The 26,656-nt window shown below is 31.4% G+C and overlaps 1 protein-coding gene across 1 annotated transcript; it reads left to right on the forward strand.

The window, feature by feature from the left end:
• The first annotated feature begins 1,592 nt into the window (after nt 1–1,592).
• Nucleotides 1,593–26,656, forward strand: LOC139489598 (uncharacterized). Its single transcript, XM_071276194.1, has 13 exons — nt 1,593–1,736; nt 12,270–12,897; nt 13,380–13,473; nt 15,871–16,004; nt 16,695–16,760; nt 20,162–20,303; nt 21,065–21,225; nt 21,696–21,868; nt 22,485–22,598; nt 23,166–23,227; nt 23,730–23,789; nt 24,258–24,473; nt 26,142–26,656. Exons 1-13 carry the CDS (start codon nt 1,654–1,656, stop codon nt 26,285–26,287), a joined length of 2,079 nt encoding a protein of 692 aa, XP_071132295.1. The 5' UTR covers nt 1,593–1,653; the 3' UTR covers nt 26,288–26,656.

Here is a 26,656-nt window from a genome sequence, read left to right on the forward strand (position 1 = left end):
CATAAATAATTACCTCTAATAAAATGTCACATTAAAAATAATTATGTAATAATTTGGAAAGCATGTTAGCATATGACATATCGTGTATTCATCAAGAATGTTTTATCGAATTTGATGTCCCCCACAAATCACGACGACATACTAATACCATGATGCCATTTGAAATATTTTGATCCAATATCCTTCAGACAAATCCTGTGACTTGCGGCGAACGCGTGTAGTTATACTAAAAAACGAAGCCAAGTTGAGGATTAGAATGTTGAATTCGACATTCATTTTTTTTTATATTCTAAACTCATTTTAGAGGGGGGATAGGACCTTTATCGGGACTCCGGGATCGGGTTTTTTTAAGCTCGGGATTTCGGGATTGACCCTTTCGGGATCCGGGAATCCTTTTTTTCGGATTTCGGGATGTCGGGATTTGCTTTATTTAATTTCGGGACCTTGGGATTTCGTTTTTCTAAGTCCGGGATTTCGGGATCAAGACCCCTCCTATCCCCCCTCATTTTATATCTATTCTATATTGTACCTTCAGTCCGTCAAAAAGTCGAATCGGACTGTTAATAGTGTCAACTCGGACTGTCTATACTTCAGTCTAACTTAGACAGAGTTTGAACGTAAAGTTTGTGTTGTTAAAATGAATAAATGTCATATTTCTCCGTTTTCATCTAGAAACTGACAATGAAGTCTGTTGAAAACATAACTTTACGAAAAAAGAGTTGATGTCAGCTTCCCAATTGTGAACTTTTCATTTCTATGTAGTGGCAATCCAACAACGCCTGCATACGGAGTATATAATTATCTCTCATTTGATACGATATTTCCGGCTTGTATTCCCTATTTTGATTTCCTTGATAGAGGATTTCTGTTCACAAGGAATTGCTTAAGCTATAAAACCAAGAGTTCCAAACGGTGATGTTGAAATTATCCCTTCGTAAATTTTACGGACGCCAACACGAGTTGGTTGGCCGTTATGGAATATTCGTTTCACAGATGGTGAATTTCACAATCCGGGTGCCACATGTGACGGGAGCAGGATCTGATTATCCTTCCGGAGCAACTGCTATCATCCCAGTTTATGTTGGGGTTCGTGTTGCTTAGTCTTTAGTTATCTATGCTGTGTATTGTATACTATTATTTGTCTGTTTGTCTTATTCTTTTTAGTATTGGTTTATTGTGATCTATGTGTTTCACTTTGAATGTCCCTTTTTTTGCCCTTTGGGCCCCTTTGTGGTTATAAACATTGTGTTAACATTTTATTGATTTCTGTTATCTTATACTATGATATATTTCGCCGGCCCCTTTTAATTATAGTTCGGTGGAATTTTGTAAGTATTTCAAACTTTATTGAAAAATATATATGTCTGCACGAAATGTCAAAGCTTTTATTCGTATACGTCCCTGTATACACTCAATCGATTCTTTATCTTTTATATAGTCAAAACTAAGACATCGAGTTGATTCTATAAACGATCCGAGTTGACTTATTGACGGTCCGATCGAGATGTCATCACAGACCGATTTGTCTTTTTTGTAGATGGTCCGAGTTGTTTATGGACCGAGTTTGCCTAGCACTCTGTATGGGGCGAAAAGAACAAACATTTTGACGACCTGACAATCAAGATCATTCTTTTCAAGGTTGCGAAAATCAAAATGTTCGCACGTGGGGGTATTTGTAAACTCATAGGAACGTTAAATCAAATCAGTGCTTCAAGTGTTGTAATCAGAAGTCCCAGGTAAAACCGATATTTATGCATGACATTTCTTTGAATGATTGAAGCAAGTCAACCGAGTTATGTAACGCGGTGTCGCTAGTTTCGTAATCTCTTTCATAATTTGTCGTCTTGTCTTTTGTCGATTGGAAAACTATTTGACCTTAGGGTTAGGAAAACGTGTTCTGAAGTATAAATAAAACGAGTAACCATAGCTATAACTGGTGCAGTTTACGTCATCAATTACAAATCAAGTCTGGTTTATAGATATAAAAATTGCGGTCTCACTAATTAGCGACAACAAGCGTCAACAAGCGACAAGAAGCGACAACAAGCGACAAGAAACTATTTAGCGACAAGAAAACATTTTTTTTAATTAAAATTAATTATTGCAATAAATATTTATTATTGCCATAAATAATATGAGGCAGGCATTACCTGTAAATGGGGACGAAGTCTGTATGAATTATTATTTTGTAACTCAATTATTTGTCCAAAAAAAAAAAGACACGGAAATACAGTAACGTTTCCGATTTTGGTTCTGTTGTTAGGGATTTTAGTTGTGACGTTATTTAAATTATGACGTCATATGCAATGTAAACAAGAAACGCTATCATTAGGTAACGTTTTTTCATATCAAGGAATTATTAAAAATGAAATAAGTATTGCGCGTTCCTTCCTATTTTATACTAGACTGATAAATATATATTTTACTCAAAGTTTCATACAAACGAGACCGGAAAAGGGAAGTATATTGTACATTTCTGCGCAGGTCCGGGATTTCAAAACGTGACATAAAAAAAATTGAACGATTTTGAGTTCATTAGTACAATGAAAAATTCGGGAAATTTTCCCGAATTTTTTTTTTTTATTGAATTTTCTACTGTTATTGGGGACTTCGTCCCCATATTAATTATTGCAATAAATATTAAAAGAATATGCAAAAGAAAATAATTTTAGCGACAAGAAAGTTAAAATTGATAGAAAAAAATAAAACATTATTTACATAATATTTTATCATCTATTATGAATAACAGCCAGTATTACGTTTTATTATTGTATTATGAGATTATTTTTCCTTGTGTTTTAGAACATATTATTTATCTTATAATTTGTTTTTGGAAAATGACGCAGTCATTGTTCCATTACTGCCGACCTGAACTTCATTACATTTCTCTGCCTACCGCGCTTGGTTTCGTATTTACTATTTTCCATACAAACTGGAATCTGCTTGTGTTATCATTATGCATGATTATTGTGTAGTTATCAGCCAGGAACCAGTTTACACTCGGTTTCATATTTACTAACTGGTTTCTGTTTGTATTCCATTACACTCGAACAAAGTGTTGTAGTTTGACGGGAACCAGTTTAGAATTTGTAAACTACAAAACGTAATCGGTTATTGTTCATTCCGTTTTGGTGTTTCATACCGACTTAAATGGTTTGAATAAGCTTAAGACCCTTCAAACATTAATGTGATAGGTATATTAAAGACTGTTTTACAAAAGGATGGAACTGTTTTACTTTCAAAGTCGTACTATAGTGATATCTGTCATGTACGGATTTCCACTCTCACCGGTTATTTTCTTCTTTTACACGTGCTTTTAAAACTTCCTGTTTAAACATCGCAAGTTTCAAAATTGTTATTTGAGTGAATTAAACTTATTTTTACAATCATGAAGCGTTCCAGAATCATTTTCAAGCAGTTTCTTCTTCTCTTTGATGATGGAAAATATGTTTTCTCAAGAAAATACCGCAAACGATCGCAGAGGAATTGAAACGTACAAGTCAAGTCGGCACCTGGTTAAATTGGCATATAGTCAAATCGGCACCTATTTGACGTCAATTCGGCATCCAATAATATTTGTTACAATATTTTCTATTCAATTAATTAATAACTGTTACCAAGTACATAGTGAATATGTTGTTGTGTATTTAAGTAAACAAGGAAACCAAAGTGATTATGTTGTTGTGTATAAAGGTAAACAACGAAGCCCTTACCCAACTGTTGTTTTAACAATTAGACAATTATTAAAATAAAATGGAAAACTATGAGTCCCTTTCAATAAATCAAACTTTCATGCCAAATAATTAGCCAATTTAAGGTGTTTTTTTTCAGTAAAGTTTAAACAGCATTAAACCAACAATTCTGTAAAATGCTCAACTGGTTAAAATAATGCATAAAAATATCCAATATCTCATGTATTAGTCCAAATAATTATGACGTCTGGCAAGGATATTTTATTTTTTTTCTGGGACGCCTTCCTACGACGTTCTTAGGAAGGCGTCTCAGAAAATAATTAACATAGCCTTGCGGTCATAGGAAGGTGTCCCAGAATAAAATTAAAAAAGCCTTGCCAGACGTAATAATTATTTGGACTACTCATATATATATCATTAAAAATACACCAAAAAAGTCATTTAGTTGAGAAAGATAAATATATACAAAATGTACATGAACACCCAAAAATTGCTAAATTCTGGCAACCCCTTTCTTATTTTTACTCTTTTTGCTTAAAATACTGTTAAAAATATATATTTAACATGGGTGATGAATTGACTAAATCAGGTGTCGATTTAACCAGGTGCTGATTTGTCCAGGTGCCAATTTAACCAGGTGCCAGTTTGACTAGAATTCTTTGACAAATGTTTGAAATTACCTGAGTTTCATTAGACCTTTGATAACAGTAACAAAAAGATTATTTACTTAATATTTTGTGGGAGAAGGGGGTTCAGACTGTGGTATCAGGTCTGTTCGCGCCCAATACACTTTTGCACCCTACACTTTCGCAGCTCGGACGGTCGCACCCAAGGTCTGTTCGCACTCCACTCATTCGCGCCCAATTTTAATTCAAATTCAAGTTGAATAATTGGAAAATCATGATTGTTGTTTTAAATTGCTTTGGTGTAAATACTGAATGTATTTATAGCTTGGTATGAGTAATCATTGAAGATTTTAAAGGAAAAACACAAAAGATAATTGTTTTTAACAGCTTGGTCCCTTTGATCTGAAACAACGAAGCAATAAAATATAGGAACCAAAATATAGCAATCCACTATTATAATCAAAACATGATAAAATTTATTCACCACACAGAAAAAAACATAGTCAGAATCTCACTTCATTTTGAAACAAGTCAATGAAACAAAGTTATAGCAATACACTAACCAAAACATGATTAAGAGTTATTCAACACAAAATAAAACGTTGACAAAATACCACTTTATTTAGAAAGGATTATTATTATTTTTAACAATACCCTATCCAAAACATGATTAAGATTTATTCAACACTTTATTTTGAGACAATGACAACAATTATACTTATAAGAAAACACTTGCTTACAGAGTTATTAAACACAAAACCAATTAAGATTGGGTGCGAACATGTACAAATGTAGGGTGTGAAAATGAAAGGGGGCGAACATGAGTGGGCGCAAACATGAATGGGCGCGAACGGACCCGGATTCAGACTATGTACCAGTGAGAAATATACAAGCCTTTCTACGGTATTTATTTGTACAATTCAGGAAGTCTTGACCTATTCATTTGTCTTAAAAAAAACAGCCAGTTGTCACCTTCACTTCACACACACACATATACAAATATCAATTATATGCTTACGAGACATGTTGCATTGTTAAACTAATTAAGGTATGTGAAAATCAAGACTTGCATAAAAACTATCCCAATATAAGAGACAGTGGCGTCATTTTTTCCTCAGAGCTTTCAGCTCTTTGATTTAAAACTCTTTTCGTGCAATATATATTAAGCTCGCAAAATGAATTATTTGTGCATCATTGTCCTGAAAATATTGACACAAATTGTGAAATACAAAGAACTGAATTCAAACAGGAGGAAAAGAAAATTGAAATGTGAATGTTTTCATCTTTTTATTTGTTTATTGCCTCATTAAACGATATTTATCATGTTTATGCATATTGATTGAAGATGAAAGGAAATTAATGACAATCTTGAGTTTTCAACAGGTGTTCACTATTTACAATGATTGTATATTCTGGCGCGTGTAATTGTATAGTCTGACGCGTGTACAAAGTTGAAGGTGTTAAATGGATGTTATTGTAGCAATAAAATAGGGGGGACATTAAATGCAAATTTCTTTATATCTAATAAAAAAAATGTTTTCTTGTCGCTAAATAGTCTTTTTGTTGCTTGTTGTCGCTAAAATAATTCTTGTTGTCGCTTCTTGTCGCTTGTTGACGCTTGTTGTCGCTAATTAGTGAGACCCAAAAATTGTGATATGAGTGACAATGAGACAACTAAACTGAACCACTGCTGTTGTTTTGTTCTTATCTACACAAACAACAAGTCACTTCTAATTAAAGACAGCCACGATTAAGGCTGTATCAGACTACATTTATTGTATCTCATGCATTATGAGATTTGAGAGTTCAAATTATTGAAAATGGTGCGGTGCAATCAAAATTGGAAAACATGTGCAAAAACTGCCTAAATGGACTGTTTTCAAAATTCTGAATTGAGTGCCCTTAATTTGTTTATGGTTGACAAATCTAACTTTATTTCATTCACTAGTCTTATTTTATTTCAAAGTCGGCCATTGTTTTCTAGGACGCTGCATATCAGTATATCTCAAGAGCTACTGAAAAATGGTATCGGGATCGTTCGCCCTGATTACATGTTCGCCCTAGGTTCGTTCGCACTGAGTTTGTTCGCCCTGGTAACCCGTTCGCCCTGGGTTCGTTCGCCCTATTTTCATTTATGATATGTATATGTTAAATTAATGAAAGAAATATATATTTATATATATTAAAATTTATACGGTATATCTATTAACAGTTAAATACAGAATATTAATTAAATAAAATTCTTGGCTGCATTGTAACACTTTATTTGATAATTACTTTTAATTACTCTTGATTGAATTTTTATTGCTGATTAATAGGAATGATTTGAAATCTTTGATATCCCTGATTGGTATATGAATTGCCTTTGATGGATTAATAATGAAAAGTAACATTTTTCTCAAATAAAATAGTCAGCTTGGATGGGTAAAAACACTGATGTACAAATTGTTAGGCATGAACTTAATATAACCTAGTAGCAGCTAGCTGTAGACAACATAATACATCGTAAATATTCGGCGAAATTGTAGACCGACTTCAACATATTTAATTAAATACACACAACACTATACTAAACAATAAAAATCGTAAATATTCGGCGAAATTGTAGACTGACTTCAACATATTCAATTAAATACACACAACACAACACTATATTAAAAAATAAAAATCAGGGCGAACAGGTTTCAGGGCGAACGGTCTCAGGGCGAAACGGAACTAGGGCGAACAGTAACTAGGGCAAACCGAAATCAGGGCGGACGGACCCGGATTCCTGAAAAATCAATTGACCAAGGGTTACACTAATGACTGGACCGAATGACAGGACCAAATGAAAAATGCTAATAACTTTTTCATTTCTCAAAGGATTGAACTCAAATTTGAAATATAATAAGATTTCATCATTTAATAAATAGATTTAAGAAAAAAAATTAAAAAAAATTGTAAGAAACTTTAGAAAACGTGACATGACCAACTCTGATAATGACAGGACCAACATCGAGAATGACAGGACCAAATAAAAATGCTAATAACTTTTTTATTTTTCAAAGGAATTATCTCAGATTTAAAATATAAAATGGTATGTCATATTTTGAAACTAAAATGTTATAAAAATATAAATTTATTTTCAAAAACTTTCGAAAACATGACATGACCATCGCTGACTGCCAGGACCAATCTCGACAATGACCGGACCAGATGAAATTGCTAATTTCTCTTTTATTTCTCAAAATATTTTTCTGAAATTTGAAATATAATAAGATTTCATCATTTTATACATAGATTTAAGAAAAAAAATTAAAAAAAATTGTAAGAAACTTTAGAAAACGTGACATGACCAACTCTGATAATGACATGACCCACTAACATGACCAACATCGACAATGACAGGACAAAATAAAAATGCTAATAACTTTTTTATTTTTCAAAAGAATTATCTCAGATTTGAAATATAAAATAATATGTCATATTTTGAAAAATAAATGTTATAAAAAATATAGAAAGTTTAAACGTGACATGACCATCGCAGACTGATAGGACCAACCTCGACAATGACAGGACCAGATGAAATTGCTAACTACTTTTTACTTCTAAAAAATATTTTTTCTGAAATTTGAGATATAATCAGATTTAACCATTTTATACATAAAGATAGGAATAACATAGAAAAAAATATTAAAAGCTTGCTGTAATGTGACCTTACCAACGCTGACAATGACAGGACAAACCTTTTTTAATTTTGAAAAGAAAATTATGTCAGATTTAAAATATATCAATTAAAGAAAAAAATCTAAATTTTTTTTATTGCGAAAACGTGAAATGACCATAGTTCCTACTATAGAAATCCTGGTTGAAATTAATAATAATGATTAAAAAACACACATTAAGATTGAATGATTTAAAAGTTTTTAGAAAATAAGGGAAAAATTAAAAGCTAACTGGGGGAAAACGTTAGGTCTGCGAACGCCCACCGCGTTATTTGATTTTTTTATTGGAATATTGTATTAAACCGAGTTGTAGAAATATTGCACTTCTCAGCCTGAGAAACTTTGTAGCTTTATTAAATCTATTTCTGCGAAAGTCTATCCTCCTGGTTAGTACAACTATATGTTTATTTATCTTTGGTGTAAACATTTATCATATTAATTGATATTTCACACATGCTATATCTTATATATGTTATATATATCATTGTAATATCGTCTCTGTAACTATGTATTTGGTTTGATGAGAATAAAGATCATTCATTCATTCATTCATTCAAAATATTTTGTATATTAATTACCGGTCATAATCTGACACGTCTGAAAATAATTATAAGGTAACAAACAAAAGGTGTGACATAAGCCATAAATAAGTTGATAAATCCAATAAAGATTGCGATGACAGTAACTAAAATCACATAATAGTTCATGTCGTTGTTTTATTAATATTTTCAGAACAGTAAATAATTATTTCCATGTATGTTTGAGTATATGAAGTGTCTATCTTGATAGTAATAATAAACAAATAAACATTTCTTGAAGTGTGCCCGACCCTTGCATGCATGATTTCTTGGTAGTTTTAATTTTCATAAAATACACTGAATCAAACATTTTCAAGGACTACTTTAAAAGGTTTGATACCTTTCCACGTGGCTTAAATTGGGCTTCATTATGTCAAGAAATATTATGATGATAATTCAATAAATCTGAATTTATCTATAGTTTAATGAACGGATATATTATATAAAATGATTATATTTAATAACATATAAATATTTCAAGATCTCTTTCTTAAATATAGTGATAATTCGTGTCTTTTTGACCTGTGACTCTCTGCCAACATACGTTAAGAAGCTAGGTCAAGATTTTTAACCACCATAGAATATATTTTCCTGTATTTATAAGATATAATCTTACTAATTATTGATCAGAACTGAACAATTTCATTAAAATAAGAAAGAAATTTAGATTTTTTCATTGGCCAGATCATTAGTAGCCGATGTTGGTCAGGTCACACCACCGCAAGCTTTCAATACATTTTTTTATATATTTTTTTCTAATATGATGTGCAAAATGGTCTAAATTGTCATTATTTTAAATTTGAGAGGAGAGGAATATTCTGACAAATGTTATGCATAATTAGCGTTTTTATTTGGTCCTGTCATTAATTGTCGAGGATTGTCCTGTTATTGACAACGTTAACCAGGTCACATTTCAGCAAGCTTTTTATACCTTTTTCTTATATTTATGTATGAAATGGTAATTTAAAATTTCAGAGAAATATTCTGCGAAAAAAAAAGAATAATTAGCAATTTCATTTGGTCCGGTCATTGTGGAGGTTGGTCATGTCATTCAGCGATGGTCATGTCACGTTTTTGAAAGTTTTTGAAAATAAATCTATATTTTTTATAACATAAATGTTTCAAAATATGACATATCATTTTATGTTTCAAATCTGAGATAATTCTTTTGAAAAATAAAAAAGTTATTAGCATTTTTATTTTGTCCTGTCATTGTCGATGTTGGTCATGTCATTATCAGAGTTGGTCATGTCACGTTTTCTAAAGTTTCTTACAATTTTTTTTATTTTTTTTCTTAAATCTATGTATTAAATGATGAAATCTTATTATATTTCAAATTTCAGAAAAATGTTTTGAGAAATAAAAGAGAAATTAGCAATTTCATCTGGTCCGGTCATTGTCGATATTGGTCATGTCAGTCAGCGATGGTCATGTCACGTTTTCGAAAGTTTTTGAAAATAAATTTATATTTTTTATAACATTTTAATTTCAAAATATGACATACCATTTTATATTTTAAATCTGAGATAATTCCTTTGAAAAATAAAAAAGTTATTAGCATTTTTATTTGGTCCTGTCATTCTCGATGTTGGTCCTGTCATTATCAGAGTTGGTCATGTCACGTTTTCTAAAGTTTCTTCCAATTTTTTTTTTCTTAAATCTATTTATTAAATGATGAAATCTTATTATATTTCAAATTTGAGTTCAATCCTTTGAGAAATGAAAAAGTTATTAGCATTTTTCATTTGGTCCTGTCATTCGGTCCTGTCATTCGGTCCAGTCATTAGTGTAACCCATTGACCAATGCAATGCTCTAATCAGCCTATATCAATTTACCACTGACCAGTTATCTGTGGCGAAGTATCAGTCAGCAGTTGCCAGTTGATAAAAGTCATAATTTGTAACAGTAAACCATGCCATTATAGGCCAAAGTACGGTCTTCAACACCCAGCCTTAGCTCACACTACAGAAGCTCATGAATTTTCTCCAGGTACTCCTGCTTCCTAAAAACAGAAACAGAACCTGGCTGCCTTAAAATAAAATGTAGCCAATAGTTCTGAAAATGGTATTAAAGTCTATTAAAGAAATTAATTCCGGCTTTAAATTTCTTCCCAATTAATCATGACTGGTGGATAAGAAAAAAACTTGGAATACTTTTTGTACGACTGCAAAAAATTTTGCGGTCGTATATTGGTATCACGTCGTCATCGTCGTCCGAAGACAGATGGTTTCCAGATAATAACTTTAGTATAAGAAAACAGAAATCAATAAAATTTTAACACAATATTTTTAAACAAAAGGAAGCTTGGGATTGATTTTGTGGGTTATGGTCCCTAAGGTTTAGAAATTAGGGGCCCAAAGGGCCAAAAAATAGCATTTATCAAGTGTCAGAACAATAAGTTGTGTATAAGTATTTCAATTGTTCTGAAATTGTACCACAATGTTTAATACCATGAGTAGAAGGTTGAGATATATTTTAAGGGTTATTGGGCAAATAGTTTGGAAATAAAGGACCAAAAAGGGTCCAAAAACAAGCATTTTTGTAGTTTCAAGTCAATAAATTGGAGTTATCTTTCTTTGTCCAGAATGGTTGTTGAATCACCTAAAACCCATGCTTTATATATGCTTCTTTGAAAATTGGAGTTATCTTTCTTTGTCCAGAATAGAAGTTGAAACAACTTAAATCAATGCTATATACTATATACAATGCAGTATTCACTTTCATGCCAACTGATAAATTAAAGCAATCTTTACCATTCAGTGATTACAAGCACTTTGATTACCTTTCTAGGGTTATGCCCCTTTACAAGAGGAAAAATTGAAGATTTGTTTTAGTTTCTGTTCTCTTAACTTAAGTTTGTCTCAACTAAATTTAATGAAATGTGTATATAATGCTTATTACCTCTACACTCAGTTAAAGTTAAATTTTTGGCACTTTTACAGTTCTTGAGTTATGTCCCTTTATAACATTATATGCTGGCGGGGGTATCATCTGTGTACTTTTGGACACATTCCCCATTTAGTTTTTTAGAAGTTACTATTAATTAATATTAATTTTTACCATGACTATGACATTTTATATTTTTAATATTTTATGATGTATTTAAATGAGTAGTTATCGTTGCAAACATTTGAAACTTGAATTGAGATCATTTTTGAAATAAGGGAAAGGGGGAAGTGAAAAAAAATTGGTGTGGGGGTCAATTTATTTTTCTCATTTCAGATTTCAGAATTTATAAAGAAAATTTCTTCAAATATTTTTTCTTTGAGAGGATTAATATTCAACAGCATAGTAAATTGCTCAAAAGCGAAAAAATTAAGTTCATTAGACCACATTCATTCTGTGTCAGAAACCTATGCTGTGTCAACTATTTAATCACAATCTAAATTCAGAGCTGTATCCAGCTTGAATGTTGTGTGCATACTTGCCCCAACTGTTCAGGGTTCAACCTCTGCGGTCGGATGAAGATGCGCCCTGCTGAGCATCTTGTTTACATTGTATTTAGTTACGAGGAGTTTTCTTAAAATATTGTGTACACGTGATTTAAATTGCCTAAAACTTTTGTTTTAATATATCTATCGTCAGAAATGAAAAAAGTTTTCACAGAAATGCAGTCAATCTCTAATAATAAATGTTATGAAATATATTTGTAAAACTTTGTTTTGTAGAAATGCTGCTAAATATATATTAAGGAACTGTTCTGTTTCAACCAAGTTTGCAGATGTTGATGAGGACAATGATAGTTCACTTAATAGACTGAATGAAACAAAAAACACTTCAGATAGTGGTATAGCTGGTAAATTAAAACAACTTAAAATTGAAAAAATAAGTTCAGATTCAACAGATGAAAATTATTTTCCAAGGAATAAAAGTGACAGAACTAGTAGTAATGATTTTGATGAGGATTTCAATAAAGACGATGATATGCTAGGTTATTCAAATAACAGTTTTCAACAGAGAAGAACATTCAATAGAAAACCTCAGTTTAATAGAAATTCAAACAGGTCTGACAATATTGAGGAAGATTTTGAAGATGATGACAGTTTTAAAAGTAGTAGATCATTCAATAGAGGATCTCAGTTCAATAAACCTAGAGGTGGAGACTTTCAAAGGAATTTTAATAGCAGCTTTCAAAATAGAAATGAAGACAGAGGTTTCCAAAGGGGAAGATTTGGCAATGATTTTGGAAGAGACAATTTTGCATTTAAAAGAAGGGAACAAAGAAAACCAGCAGAATACAAAGAATTTCAAAAAGATTTCTATAAAGAAAGTGAAAGTGTTCGGAATAGATCTAATGTAAGTCACTTGCAGTATTCAGTAGAGTTTGAAATAAAGCATGTGTACAATTACTACAATATCAAGTTTTTGTAATGTTACATCAGTTTCTTTGAAAATGAATTACTACTTTATCTGTGATATATAAACTAAAGCTGGTCTTCTAATCATTTTCAAGTTATTGAATGTTTTTTTGAAAGGAGACAATTGACCTTGATCTCATGTCATTTGATACTTGTAGGTACTAAGCATGCTAAGACCTTGACCTCATGTCATTTGATACATGTAGGTACTAAGCATGCTAAGACCTTGAACTCTAACCTTAATTAGTAATCAATTATGGAGTACAGAAAACTCTTCAGCTTGTCTACTTTTGTTAAATAAGTAAAACACTGTCATTTCATCTTTTGAGAATTTTAATCATGTTAACTTACTGGTCAAGGTAAATGACATCACAGTGACATAACTATGTTTTGATATTGTTTGTTCATATTTTTTTGTAGGAAGAAGTTAAAGAATTTTATAAAAAGCATCAGATAACATTATCTAATACAGAATTAAATCCATTGGAAACATTTGAAGAAGCAGGATTTCCAGGTATTTTGACAACTCTGTTGCTGTGATATAGTTTTAGTTTTGGTGTTAAGGATGTATGCCTCTGAGGAGCCAAAAATGTCTAGAATTAAACTTTTTTTCTAAACCTGATTTTTGGGTTCATATGACTGTAAAAAAATAATTTGTGAAGAAAAAATCATATGGTGGTGCGCTTCCTTTTTTGCTATGGCCCTCTAAAAGTACCCAATTTTGATGATTTTTCAATTTTTCATCAATTTTTACCCATTTTTGGGTTATTATTGTGAAAAAAATCACAGTTCCACAATTAAACTTTTTTCATACTCTCAATAAAGATGAAGTGGACCAATCTGAATAAATTTAACTAAAAAAAACTAGGTAGGTATTCATACCTGTCAACCTCTGAAAATGAAAAGTCAGGTCATGACCTGCATTGAGAAAAAAAATCTCAGGTCATAACGAGTACGACATTTTGCGGGCTCAATTGAAGAACAAAAATATGTTTACATATAATTTATATAGTCAATATGTATATGAAACATGTATACAAGTTTATTTCAGACTATTGTTATATTCCATAGTAGCAGACTTGGCATTCTTTAAAAGAACTGCACTTGGTTTCAGTTCATAGCAATGCAAATGTGTATTCATTTTACAAGAAAGAAGAGCACACAGTGTATCCTTATTAAGATCAGCCCTAAACGCTGTAGCTATTTTCTTTACTAAAGAAAATGCCCCCTCACTGTCTGCATTGCTGTTTGGCAAAACCAGTAATGTTTTAGCAAGTTTTGACAAAACAAAAAATCTTGGCTTGTTTTCAACTACCACTTTGTTATTTTCAACTGAAAGGGTCCTCTTTACTATTTGGGTGGTTTTAGTTTTTCCACAGGAATAACCTGAAGCTATTTCACTGTCAGAGAACATTAGTTTACACAATTTTGTGAAATGGTCAGTTACTGCAAAGGAAAGGTTGTGCTCAGCCACAAAGTACGAAAATAAAGTTTCTGCATTAGTTACTTTATCAGCCAAAACACTTTTGGTCTTTGTGAAGAAAGATGCCATGCCCTTAGATTCTGCCTGAGATTTTTCCAACTTTGAATGAGTCATTGTTTTAGAATGTCTGACAAGATCATTTCTTGCCCCTGCGCTAACATTGATATGTGAATTACAAAGTGTGCAATAAGCATCATTCTGGCTCCTTTCACTTGGTTTAACCCATTTAAATTCCGATTCCCAACATTTACTGAATGAACATGAATACTTTTTCCTTTTACTTGGTGTGGAACAAGCTGGCCCAGAGAGGGACCGCTTTCTTTCCGACATAATTTTGAAATGACAAACTATTTTTTAATTTAATTAACTGAATAATACTCACTAAAAAACTAATCTTACCTTGAAAATATCGTTACGTAGCTCAGGTAAACAGTCCTACATTTTGACTTTTGGTTACATTGAAAAAGACCGATAAAACCGAAGGTCGTATTACTTCTAAATACCGGAAACAATTCCGGTCAGAAATCCGGGTGAAACGGGTAATGTTAGAAATTCACGGGACCCGCCGGGTAAAGAAAAACTCCCGGGTGAGAGGTGAAAATAACGGGTGTCACCCGCAAAAAACGGGTGAGTTGACAGGTATGGGTATTAATATGAGAAAGTTTTATCATATTTTGATGCTTTTTCGGGTCAAATTTACCATGTTGACATTTTTGTAAATTTTACATTTTCTCAGTTTTAGGAACAAAATGCATATTATTTCAACTTCCTTGTTATAAATGATTAAAAAAATACATATCTATGAAATTTGAAAAGAAAAAGTTATAAGGGATGTACATGTTTCTGGTAAAATCATTTTTTGTACCCTCACCCATTTTTTCAAAATTTCACTAAAAAAGACAGACTTGATTAGTAATAAAATTTGAAAATTTCATTAAAAACTACTTATTAGAAATACACAATTCTTTCACCGAGTTAAGTTTGATTATGATAATTATCAAATTCATTACTATTTTCCACTTTTATAACATATTTTGGAAATAACCAGAACAAGATTTCAATGAGACTGAATGAGACTCAAATGTCAGAAGAATACATCCTTAATATAAATATGAAAACTATGTTCATCATGTTCATGTAATACATTTTTTTATCTGCAAAATCCTATCTGACTTATGCAGTTTAAATAACATTTGTAAAACTCTGTGCAAGCAAATTAATGACATAAAATAAGCCATGTAAGCGTTGAAATAGCTTTTCATACAATTTTCAGTAAAAAAACCATTTTATATGATTGTAACTGTCTTTGCCCATTAACAGATTGTCACAAAAAAACGATATATGTAAATGGTATTTGAAATATCATTTTGTAGAGCAATATACAGGTTTTATTTACACCCCAAAATTATTGACAAACCTTTTTTGTAGATACCATCAACAGAAAATTGCAAGAAGAATCTTTTACATCACCAACAGCAATCCAGGCTGTTACCTGGCCCCTGGCATTGTCTGGGAAAGATGTTATAGGTATAGCACAAACAGGATCAGGGAAAACATTAGGAGTAAGTCTTATGGTAGTTACAGATAGAATTGTGGTAAAAACAAAATTGGATTTTTAAAACTACTGGAATAGATTCTTGCTAGATTAGCAAACTTTTAATACAGAAGTTCTATTCTTTACTTAAATTTTCATTTTTATATGAAAACATTATCATTATATTTTCTACTTAAATTTTCATTTTTATATGAAAACATTATCATTATATTTTCTACTTAAATTTTCATTTTTATATGAAAACATTATCATTATATTTTCTACTTAAATTTTCATTTTAATATGAAAACATTATCATTATGTTTTCGTATGGTATAATTAGTTGAAATACTACATGTATGGTACGTTAAAACAAATATTTTACACTTGAATACAATATTATACATTGTGGAATACCTTCAGCTGGAAATTTACATGAGCATCTTAGAGGATCTGCCGAAAAACAAACTAAAAAATTATATTTGGTCTTAAACTTATTTCAGACAAACTAACAAATGTACATTTTAGCACAACTCATACATGTGAAAATATATATACAAATGTAGTCATTATAATGTAGGATTCATTATACAGTATAGTCAAAGTTTTTGTCAAGCCAGTTGTATCCAGAAAGTTTTTTTGACAAATATCTACCAAAGAATAGACCTGTGTAAAAAACAAATATTATATATGATATCATGTTGTACTCTGTTTTCAGTTTATGTTGCCATCATTTGTTCATATACAGCAACAGGAAAAATTACAGCGAGGAGATGGACCAATAGTAAGTATAGATTGGTTTATATCTTATTAAAAATTAGATCCTATTGTATCTGGAGTTAATTGATTGTAAGTCGAGTATAATTCAATAAACTTATGCTCAATCCTAGTCTAATTTTTTTTGTTTCAAATCAACTCCAAGTTTGAATATAAGTAAAGAACAACACTTGTAAGATATACTTTTTAGGGATCATCAATAGTTTTAGTGATAATTTAAGGTCTAGACAAAAGTATATTTCTCATGGTTTAGCTTTAATAGTAATAAGAGAATAAGAGAATTATTGATACAATTATAATAAGAGAACAGACAAATTATTAAACTGCCAGGAGTTAAAAAGAATAAAGCATTACCAATTACAAAAGTATGTCGAGAATATAAGTCATTGTAAGTAAATCTTCATTTTTTTTTTATATAAAATTATTATAAATTATATATTCCTTCTTCAAATTGAAATGCAGAAACTATATCAATATTCATAGAGCAGGGATCTCCATGGCCTGTTTAACGATGGCGCCCCGCCATCGTTCAAATGTCTTGCGCCATCGTCAAATGACTTGCGCCATCGTTAAATTGTCTTGCGCCATCGTTAAATTGTCTTGCGCCATCGTTCAAAACTTCATCGTTTTTTGTAGCCCGACGCCATTTTTTTATCAATTATAATCAAATGCATGTAATTGCATAACCCTTGGGCTTTTTATGTTATAATCAATGCAGTTATAACGCCTGAGGGATATCCGGATTAATATCGCTAATCACTTGTACCTGAGCTTGTATACAGGTAGATCAACAAACCAGACAGGAGAATACTATCTGAGGATAGACGATCCATTTGTCGAATTAATCAACTAAGTTTCAGCAAATGATTATGATAATTTAGATTAAATAAATAAATTAATAATCCAGTTAATACAAAGAAAACAGTTTAAAAAGTCGAACACATGCTTTATTTTGACATACGCAATCAGCATCCCCCTTCTCTTAAGAAGTACAAGACGCAAAACAGTAAATATTATTTCATCGCAAATAACTCGAGTACTGCTGTAACGATAATTTAGAATTACTTTAAAAGTTTAAAAGTAAAAACTTAAATATTTCCTGTAAAGAAATATGGTATCGTAATTCCGAATTCATTTCGTATATTACAATCAAATTGATACATCCGCGTTTCCGGTTTCTATTCAGACTCGAAAGATGCATGTTGCACAGCATCAATTTGCCAGATAAAGTCATTAAAAACCTTTTCATTTGTCAACGTTTGCTTTACAAATCTCTTTAACCTTTAACATAACCCGTACGAATCGTGTTGTTGTTGCTGCAAATCAGCCATACCGGTAATTAAGTCTCCCAAACAAAGTTTGGAGACTTATTGTTTTTGCTCAGGTTTTTTTATTCTTCTTCTTCCGCCACTTTAAAAAATGAACTTGTCCGCAGCGTTTCTCCAAAACCGCTTGTCAGATTAACTTAGGATTTCATAAAAGGGTAGACTAATATGTCTAGGTGAGCCATTAATCTTTCGTTTGTGCATTGGGGTCTTTTAAGGGGTATTTTGGGGGGTAGAAAGGAGGATGGGGTTTACTATAGAACCCATGGGATTTTATTTTCCAAATTTTTCAAATGAATATAACTTAAAAACTGTAAGTGATAGATACATGCAGTCTTCAGAAATGATTAAAGGACCATAAAACAAATCACATGTAATAAAGGGGGAGTCCATGGGGGGTCATCCCCACCCCCTTCAATTTGAGAATATGCTTTTATCTTGTAAACGGTCCAGATCCCCACCCCTAAACCATATATATTCTTGAATGGGACCATAAAACAAATCAAATGAAATTAAAAGGAGGTTCCCGGGGGTCATCCCCACCCCATTCAATTTGAGAATGTGCTATTATCTTGTAAACGGTGCAGATCCCCACCCCTAAACCATATATATTCTTGTAGGGGACAATAAAACAAAAGAAATAAAATAAAAGGGAAGTTCCTAGGGGGTCACCCCAACCCCTCTTGTTTGAAAACTTGTAAACGGTCAACATCCCCACCCCTAAACCATATATATTCTTGTATGGGACAATAAAACAAATCACATGAAATTAAATTTAAGTTCCTGGGGGTCACCCCCCAACCCGTTCAATTTGAGAATGTACTATTATCTTGTAAACGGTCCAGATCCCCACCCCTAAACCATATATATTCTTGTAGGGGACAATAAAACAAATAAAATAAAATAAAAGGGAAGTCCCTAGGGGGTCACCCCACCCCTTCTTGATTGAAAACTTGTAAACGGTCAACATCCCCACCCCTAAACCGTATATATTCTTGTATGGGACAATAAAACAAATCACATGAAATTAAATTTAAGTTCCTGGGGGTCACCCCCCAACCCGTTCAATTTGAGAATGTACTATTATCTTGTAAACGGTCCAGATCCCCACCCCTAAACCATATATATTCTTGTAGGGGACAATAAAACAAATGAAATAAAATAAAAGGGAAGTCCTTAGGGGGTCACCCCACCCCTTCTTGTTTGAAAACTTGTAAACTGTCAACATCCCCACCCCTAAACCGTATATATTCTTGTATGGGACAATAAAGCTAATCAAATGAAATTTAAGGGAAGTGCCTGGGGTCGTCCCTACCTTGTTCAATTTGAGAATGTGCTATTATCTTGTATGGGACAAAAATTCAAATCAAATGACCATGGGACCATATGAATGGAGAGTTATTGGAGCTTTGTTTGGGAGACTTCGTAACAGCATCCTGTTACAATTACTTCTTGTTGGTTCTGAATTTGACTGTCCATGAAAAATAAGCTCCACATCATATGATTTATAACCCCCATAACAATTACCAAAAATACAAGAAATCTACATGGGGACCTTCATGACAGCTTTTGGTCATTCTCGACTAAGGGAGGACCATGAAGACTTGGCATTTGAATGGTTAAAAACGGCAATAAATGAAAATATTGATACTTCTAATTCTATAATGAAAATTAAAATAAATATAATTTAAATAAGCAATGAATTAGCATGTTCACCATTCCTTGTATGGAGATAAAATACTTCCGATCGCGTTACACTGTACAGCGTAGACACGGTTTGTAATGGTGAAAGTTCCTCCATGGTTCAATTTTCATCCATGGAGATCCCTGATAGAGCATCAGCTAAAGGTTCAGCAAGCGCTCCGCTAAAAAAGAAATTTAAAACAATTATATTTGATGTAGTATACTAATGCAATTTTTAATATCAGAATGTTGATACACATAGTCTGTTTTTGTAAATGTTTAGCTTGTGTTAACATCTCTGAATAGTACAAGTTGTTGTCAACAAGTCCATTTATATGAGATCATTTGGATAATTGTATATATTCAATTAGTCTAATTATCTCCATTTCTTTAATTATAGTGTTTAGTGTTAGTACCAACAAGAGAGTTATGTCAGCAAGTACAGGAAGTAGCTGATCGGTTTGGTTATCCAATGAGAATGAGGAGTGCAGCAATCTATGGTGGTGCTAATAGGTATCCACAGTTACAGAAACTGTCAAGAGGTAAACAGGGTAGAGAAGAAATGTATGTAATACTTTCCCAGGGTAAAAGTAGTACTCACTTAATTTTGCATTCAAACTTTTGTATGATTTTAATTTCATTGTTGTCACTGTGTTACCCTAAAATGAAAACAATACTTTATTTAGTCTGTCTGTCTGTCCATCCATATTTCAGTCTGACAAATCAGTTTTCCATACTTGATTGTTCATTCTTGAAAAAACAGATTTTATATTTGGTGTACCGGTATTGTTTTATCATGACAAGTTACAGATTAAGTTACAATTTTGTTACGTACTGATGCATATGTGCAGTTAAGGTCCTTAGACTTATAAAATTCACTCAAATAATCAGTTTTCACTTTTTTGCATCATGCATAAAGATATTGATTGAAAATTGATATATAAGTTTATTATGATAATGACAAGTTGCAGATCTTTCAATTTTTTTTCTGGTCTGATGAATTTTTACAGAGTTGAAGTCCTTGGACTTGTAAAAGATCACTCAAGTAATAAGTTATCTGCACTTTATTTTCGTCATGCTTAAAGATATTCACTAGATATTATTTTATAGTCTACACCGTGACAAGTTATAGATCAAGTTAGAATTTTGTTCAAATATCATGAATTTTTAAACGGAAGGGGTCTATGTATTGCCATGCAATACTCTCAGAATGCTTGATATTCTTGTGATAATTTGGCTAACATTAGATAGGTATTGCAATTGAGTTTAATATTTTTTAAATACTGTATATATTTTCCTTCAGGTGCTGAAGTGTGCATTGCCACCCCTGGTAGACTGAATGATTTTCTTAGTTCCGGTGAAACAAATCTAGATAGATGTACATGCCTTGTGTTAGACGAGGCAGACAGAATGTTAGATATGGGATTTGAACCACAGATTAGACAAATAATAGAACAAATTAGGGTAAGTTGATGAAATAAAAAGAAAAAATCAATTTCACAGAAAAACAATCTGCCAGTGAACACAAAGTAGCGGTAAAATTTCATTTTTACAACTAGAACTTTAGAAATATATGTTTTGTATGTTTCGTTGATTTAGAAGAAATGATTTAAAATCTTATTGATTTTACTTCAGTTTTATATCATAATTTAAGCATGTTTATGTATAGCAAATTTTCATGCTGTTGGTATATTTAGTTTGAATTTAATCTATTGCTAGTTTAAACTTTGCCCTTGGGTATTGAAGAGAAATAAAAAGAACAACGTAAAGTAGAGTCTCTGAAATATCATTAGACATATAGAATTAGGAGGATATACAATATAAAATTACTCTGGCCATATTTACACTAAACTTGGTCGTCTCTACAGTATTTTATGATAACCTTGTAAAGGTTTGAATACATATATTTCATAAATTGTATTATTTATTTTTAGCCTGACAGACAAACACTAATGTGGAGTGCTACATGGCCTGAAGAAGTACAAGAGTTAGCCAATGATTACCTGACCGATCATGTCAAGATAAATGTTGGATCAGTTGATCTAATCGCAAACAAAAGCATCAAACAAGAAGTTGTTATATGTAACTCACATGAAAAACCTCAAGAGTAAGTTATATTTTTCTGTATATTAGTACATCAGTTATAATTGCTACATTAATGGAATGTGGCTGAAGTATAGCATTGTTATGTGTTATATTTATGTTTTAAGTACAAATTTATTATGTATTTTACAGAAGTTACTAGCTGCTTGTTAATAAGAATTAGTAAAATTAAACAAAATTTTTGGGAGGAAAATATTTATTAGTTAAACTTTTTTAATTATTGTTAATCAATCTTACTTTATTTTCCATCATATAATTATGTAGTTTTACAATTTTAAAGTGTAAAACTGTTATTCCGTTCCATCCTTTTAATTTACTTTTTCAAGTCTCCCTGCAGATGATATAATGGTGCCCTGTAATGGTCTCCACGTTTGATTTAAATATAATACTATTGTGTTGTTGAGCAAAAAAATACTGAATGAAGGCTTCATGTGTGAAATTTTTACTTGTGTGCATCCAATCCTTTTCCTGTGGACAAAATAGTGTTATGAATTGCACATTAAGTGTCTGTTTGACATCTAGATGTATAAAGTCACCGCCACGTCCAGAACTCAAAATATGTATGAAATAGTTGACTCTGTGTTGTATGCTCAATATTTTATTATTTTCTTTCTTTTTAGATTGGGGAAAATATTACAACAAATTATACATTCGCCAAAGGATGAAAAGGTGTTGATATTTGCACAGACCAAAGTTATGTGTGAGAGAATAAGCCAAGAAATCAGAAGAAATGGGTATGTTTTGTTTTTTTGATGCCTCAACAAGTTTATACTTTATATTACAAACAATACAGTGGTATCAGATTTGAAATCTTTTAAATAATTATTGGTAGAAATAATATTAACTGTAACATTAATTCAACAAACTGTTCTGTATATAAACATGTTACAAATATTTGCTTTATTTTCCTTCTTATTAGATCAAAAAGGAAGATAGCTCAACCCTTATAATCAATGATCAATTACAAACATCAAACAATCTATGTTTTGTTTTAAGGGCTGTTCCAGAAAATACTATGTCCCCCCCAGGGACGGCACTTTTTTTTAACCCCCACCACCCACAGAAATAAAATTTAATTAGAACAGCACTTCCTTTGCATTTTGGTATTTCAAATACGACCACCCACATAATATTTAAAAAAATTGCCTTCCCTGGGGGGGACATAGTATTTTCTGGAACAGCCCTAAGCTATAAATCATTTAGTGTCTGTTATGTTAGAAAATCTTTTCAGACAGTAAGTGATATTTTGAAAACCTTACTTATGTGCAATTAAAGCATACAATTTTATTTGAATGTTTCAGCATTAATAATGTATGTATCCATGGTGATAAAAGTCAGAGACAAAGGGACCACAGCCTAGAAGGTAAATATTAATCATTTAACTTTTGATTTACTGTACATGTTTAAGTCATATGATCAAATTCGACAAATTTTGAAATTTATTTCTGTTGAGTTATTGCCTTCCCGTACTCTTATTCTCCAATAACTTATCTGTATGCAGCAACCTTAACATGACCCTTCTCATAAGAAATTTTGCAATTTCAAAGGGAAAAACCATGATAGATAACATAGAGGGAAGTATTAACTGATTCTTAAGAACTTTTTTATATACACCATTGTCCAAATCATTTAACAATTATTATGACATATTTTAATCTACAAATAGAAACACATGGAATATATAAAAAGGTCAGTATCAAGGGTCATATATATAGAATATGATAGGCTTATTGTTATATATCAACTCTTATTGTGTTAATAGAAACCAGGATAAATATAAAAGTTTGTGGACTTCTTTTCTTGTCCACCTTGTTAAGCAAATATTTTATTTTGTAAATTACCAGTAGAAAATATTTTCTTTACAGTATTTCGTAATGGAAGAGTAAAAATCATGGTTGCCACAGATGTTTGTGCTAGAGGATTAGGTAAGACTGTAGTATAGATAGATAATGCTTACATTTTTGCTATTTAAAAGAAGTATTGGATAACGGTTTCAATATGAAAACAATGTTACCTTGGCATGGTTGAATTTTGAGCATTAATTTTTGTCCTCATCTTTTATCTAATACCTCTTCAAATATCAAGCAAAGCTTTTAAATTCTTTAATACAGTGTTAGAAAATTGACAGAAAGAGTAATTTATTTAGAAACATTGTAAGTAAATCAAGGTAATTACAGAGTATACCTACATTTTAGATGTTACTACACTAAATATTAATTTCCATGCATTCAAATTTGCAGTTAAAACTTGTCAAAGCTTGTTTGTGAACATTTATTTTTGCAGTTATTTCAAATTATTTGAATGTATTCCTATCTTATGCAAATAAGCTACCAAAAAAAAATATAAATATTTCTTTTATCAATTATACAATAAATGTTAATGTTTATTTTTAGATGTAAGTGACATTACATATGTTGTGAATTATGACTTCCCCCCAAAAGGAGTAGAGGATTATATCCATAGAATAGGTAGAACTGGTAGAGCAGGAAATACAGGAACAGCAGTCACTTTGTTTTCACATGATGACAGGAGTTCTGCTAGAGATTTAATAAAGATCATGAAACAGGCAGACCAAGAGGTCCCTGAAGAATTAATGGAAATGACAAGATGTAAGTTATCCTGTCAAACAAGGTCATGTGACCTACACAAAATTTTCTAGTCTGTGGCTTTACGAATGTTTTTTTGAAAGGGGAAAATTGTTTAAAAATTTGTCTAATATGAGTATTATTTACCCTTTTTGAAGGAGCATACTAGCCTCCATTATCTTGTGACAAACTTTTCCACTCACTATAACGTAAATTTATCAAAAGTATTCCCCATTGTTTGAGATACCATTACTTAAAAGGCTGATTTGTACTTGATAATAATGAACAGCTTACAATAGAAAGATTATTATGCCCTACAAAGTGATTTAAAAGCTTATCAAACCAAATTAAGAAAAGAAGAATGAAGAATGTAGGCTTTTTTTAATGTATGATGGGCATTTAGGAACATGCTGTGATGCCCTTTGAATCTATTGATTTTATAAACCCTTATTAGTTATGTTAGATTTTGTTGGTTTTATAGTTCCATTATCGTAATACATCAGACCTGCCAACTTTTGAAAATCTCCATGGGGGATTTAGTGCGCGACCAGATTTTTAAGGGACAATTTTTGCGGCGTTTCTGTGTGCACTGTTTTTTACTTTTAAAATAGTCTCATGTCTCTTCTTTTTTCTTTTGGTATACTGATAATGATCTTATAAGCCTTGATTTCTTTTATTTGCATGATTCTTGTACTTATTTTAAAATTGACAAAATAACTTAAGAATAGAGAAAAATGGCATTAAAAAATAAAGGATACTTAGTGAAAACCCCCCTTTTCCCCCTCCAAAAACCTTCTTATCTTTGGACCATGACTCAAAAGACCTAAACCTATATGTCCTAAAGTTAGAAGGATAAATACAGATTTTGATTAAGTCTATCAGTATTAATGAGAAAATGGATAAAAGTTGAGTTATCTTTCTTTGTGTTCGGAGGTGCTCCTACCGGCGGAGGTTTATTCACAGTAGAAGAATACAAAATGGTGTCGATTTTAAATCAACAGACACATGTCTGATTTCAAAAATTAAATGGATTTCAAGATAAACGATGTTTTTTTAATAGTTCAATACAGTTCTCATCTTTAAGTTAATTACGATTTCGTTATGGAACTACAGTAAACGTTGCAAATTGTGCTCGTATGATAAACTGATTAAAAATGAAAGGCCAACTGACCGACCGACTTTCTGTTTACAAATAATAATATTAATTAATTTTGAGGATTGTTATGACCCATCAGATTACTTGCAACAACAAATTATGACACCTGTTGTGACCGTTGATTAGCGTAGTATTGTAAACTTGTCATAATATGTCCCCAGGTAAAATTATAGATTATCAGAAAAACTTCAAAATCGGAAACCAAATAATTTTTTCAGGTATATTTTGTGAAAATCGGGATTTTGACTTGTTTTAGAATCCCGATATCGGGATTCGGGTTGAGGGATGAAAATCGGGATGATACCGCAAAAATCGGGATAGTTGGCAGGTCTGATACATGATTATATTCTTTCTGAATTAAAGGTGTTATATATATACATGGTTTTGTCTAGGTTTAATTTTCTAACAAAAATTATTCAACTATATATGTAGCACCTGTAGTGGAAACGTTTTTTTTTTAAAGACTTTTTGTTTTGAATCGGATGTTAGTTTTAATTTCTATTTATCACAAATTCATATATGATCTATAACTTCAGATTCCCATGGCAACCAAAGAAGAAATAGCCGATACCAACCAAGTTACAGAAGAGATTCCAGAGATTATCAAGACAGAAGATCTTTCCGACCAAGGATGAATAGAGGAGATGGATATGGTTCAGGCTTTACTCGCATGGACGATTGATACTGTGATATGTTAGGAGCAATCAAGCATAAAGTTGGACATAAATAAGACTAAAAACTGTGATCATGTACAATATGTAGATATCAAATGAAATTTTTAAAGATCTTCAGAAAATTGACATTTTAATGATTTTAATTACTGGAGACATTTAGTTATATTTTCATTTTAAAATTTGTGATAAGTCATTTGCACATTAAAAAAGGCAGATGCATTACCACAAATACTTTGGATTCAAAATATAATATCCAAATCTTTTTTAAAGTTCAAAATTATGGTTAAAAATTCATTGTTGCATGAAGAATGAATACAAATGTACGCATGAGATGTTTGTTAGTTATAATTTATTTGAAATAAAACAAGTAAAACCAA

Source organism: Mytilus edulis, chromosome 9 (genome assembly GCF_963676685.1).
Source record: "Mytilus edulis chromosome 9, xbMytEdul2.2, whole genome shotgun sequence".
In the NCBI taxonomy this organism is placed as follows: Eukaryota; Metazoa; Mollusca; class Bivalvia; order Mytilida; family Mytilidae; genus Mytilus; species Mytilus edulis.

Coding starts and splice junctions, on each gene's coding strand:
- LOC139489598 (XM_071276194.1), top strand. CDS start 1,654: ATGTTCGCACGTGGGGGTATTTGTAAACTCATAGGAACGTTAAATCAA. Junction 20,304..21,064: donor GTTACAGAAACTGTCAAGAG/GTAAACAGGGTA, acceptor ATTTTCCTTCAG/GTGCTGAAGTGTGCATTGCC. Junction 23,790..24,257: donor TGTTTGTGCTAGAGGATTAG/GTAAGACTGTAG, acceptor GTTTATTTTTAG/ATGTAAGTGACATTACATAT.